The 1,589-nt window shown below is 41.7% G+C and overlaps 1 protein-coding gene across 1 annotated transcript; it reads left to right on the top strand.

Annotated features, from left to right (window-relative positions):
* Positions 1–232: 232 nt before the first annotated feature.
* On the top strand, positions 233–1,369 carry HTR1D (5-hydroxytryptamine (serotonin) receptor 1D, G protein-coupled). The gene has a single exon (XM_009702453.1). It carries the CDS (start codon positions 233–235, stop codon positions 1,367–1,369), a length of 1,137 nt encoding a protein of 378 aa, XP_009700755.1.
* Positions 1,370–1,589: the final 220 nt, after the last annotated feature.

The raw sequence follows: 1,589 nt of genomic DNA, 5'->3' as shown, positions 1-1,589 counted from the left end.
TGTTTATGTTAACATTTTGCTTTAACAATGATGTCATTGATGTGATGTGATGGAAAATCTAGCTTAGGAGAGTACCTCATCTACTGTGTAAGCTGAAGTTTTCAACAAGTTAATATTTCTTCAGTGTTGGACTCTAGTATGAAAAGTTCTACTTCAGAAAAAAAGTAAGCATCTTTCGTCATTGTCCCAGAAAGATTACACTGGAAAGTGAAAAGTGAAATGAGAGCAGAGGATGACTCAGTATAACCATTCAGCAGAGCTCTCTCTCCAGAGCTCAGCAAATAAGTCATTAAATTTCACTGAAACACCACTGGCTTTGGATGAAAGGACACTATTAGGGCTGAAGATTTCACTGTCAGTCCTTCTGTCTGTTATAACTTTGGCCACAATCCTTGCAAATGTTTTTGTTGTTATTACAATTTTTCTGACTAGAAAGCTCCACACACCTGCAAATTACCTCATTGGCTCCTTGGCAGTGACTGATCTTTTAGTGTCTGTCCTAGTAATGCCCATCAGCATTGCTTACACTGTCACCCACACATGGGCCTTTGGCCAAGTGTTGTGTGATATCTGGCTATCATCAGACATCACGTGCTGCACAGCCTCAATCCTACACCTCTGTGTTATTGCACTGGACAGATACTGGGCTATCACAGATGCTTTGGAATATGCCAAACGCCGGACCGCTGGCCGAGCAGCGCTCATGATTGCTGTGGTCTGGATGATATCTATTAGTATTTCTGTGCCACCATTTTTCTGGAGGCAAGTGAAAGCTCATGAAGAAATTGCAAAGTGTACTGTGAACACAGATCAAATTTCCTACACAATTTATTCCACTTGTGGGGCTTTCTACATCCCGACTGTGCTCCTCCTGATATTGTATGGTAGAATTTATGTAGCAGCTCGATCCAGGATTCTGAAGCCACCCTCATTATATGGGAAACGTTTTACTACTGCACACCTGATTACTGGCTCTGCTGGGTCTTCCCTCTGCTCCATTAATGCTAGCCTTCACGAAGGGCATTCCCATTCAGGTGGATCCCCAATATTTATCAATCATGTTAAAATAAAACTTGCAGATAGTGTCCTGGAAAGGAAAAGAATTTCTGCTGCAAGAGAAAGGAAAGCCACCAAAACTTTAGGCATTATTCTGGGAGCTTTCATTTTCTGCTGGCTGCCTTTTTTTGTCATGTCCCTAGTCCTACCAATCTGCCAAGATGCTTGTTGGTTTCATCCCATCCTACTGGACTTTTTTACGTGGTTAGGCTACTTAAACTCCTTGATCAATCCAGTCATTTATACAGCTTTTAATGAGGAATTCAAACAGGCTTTCCAAAAACTAATACATTTCAAAAAGTGTTCATCTTGAGCCACTCCTGTTGTGTTACTGACCCTTGTGCAATCTTGCAGCCTATCTGGAAATGTGCTGTGCTTTTATTCCTAAGGTATGGAGTGGTAATTGCCATCTCTGCTGCTACCCTGTGCTGTGCATGTAACTGGGAACTTCTTACCAATTTGGTACTTTCTGTCTGGAATTCTATATCCCATAACAGAACTTGTCTGTGGTCTCTGCAGTGATCGTTTGTGTA

Source organism: Cariama cristata, unplaced genomic scaffold, assembly GCF_000690535.1.
Source record: "Cariama cristata isolate BGI_N322 unplaced genomic scaffold, ASM69053v1 scaffold12736, whole genome shotgun sequence".
Taxonomy (NCBI): Eukaryota; Metazoa; Chordata; class Aves; order Cariamiformes; family Cariamidae; genus Cariama; species Cariama cristata.
Note: the sequence above shows the minus strand (reverse complement) of the source record. Positions and strands in the feature narration are given on the sequence as shown.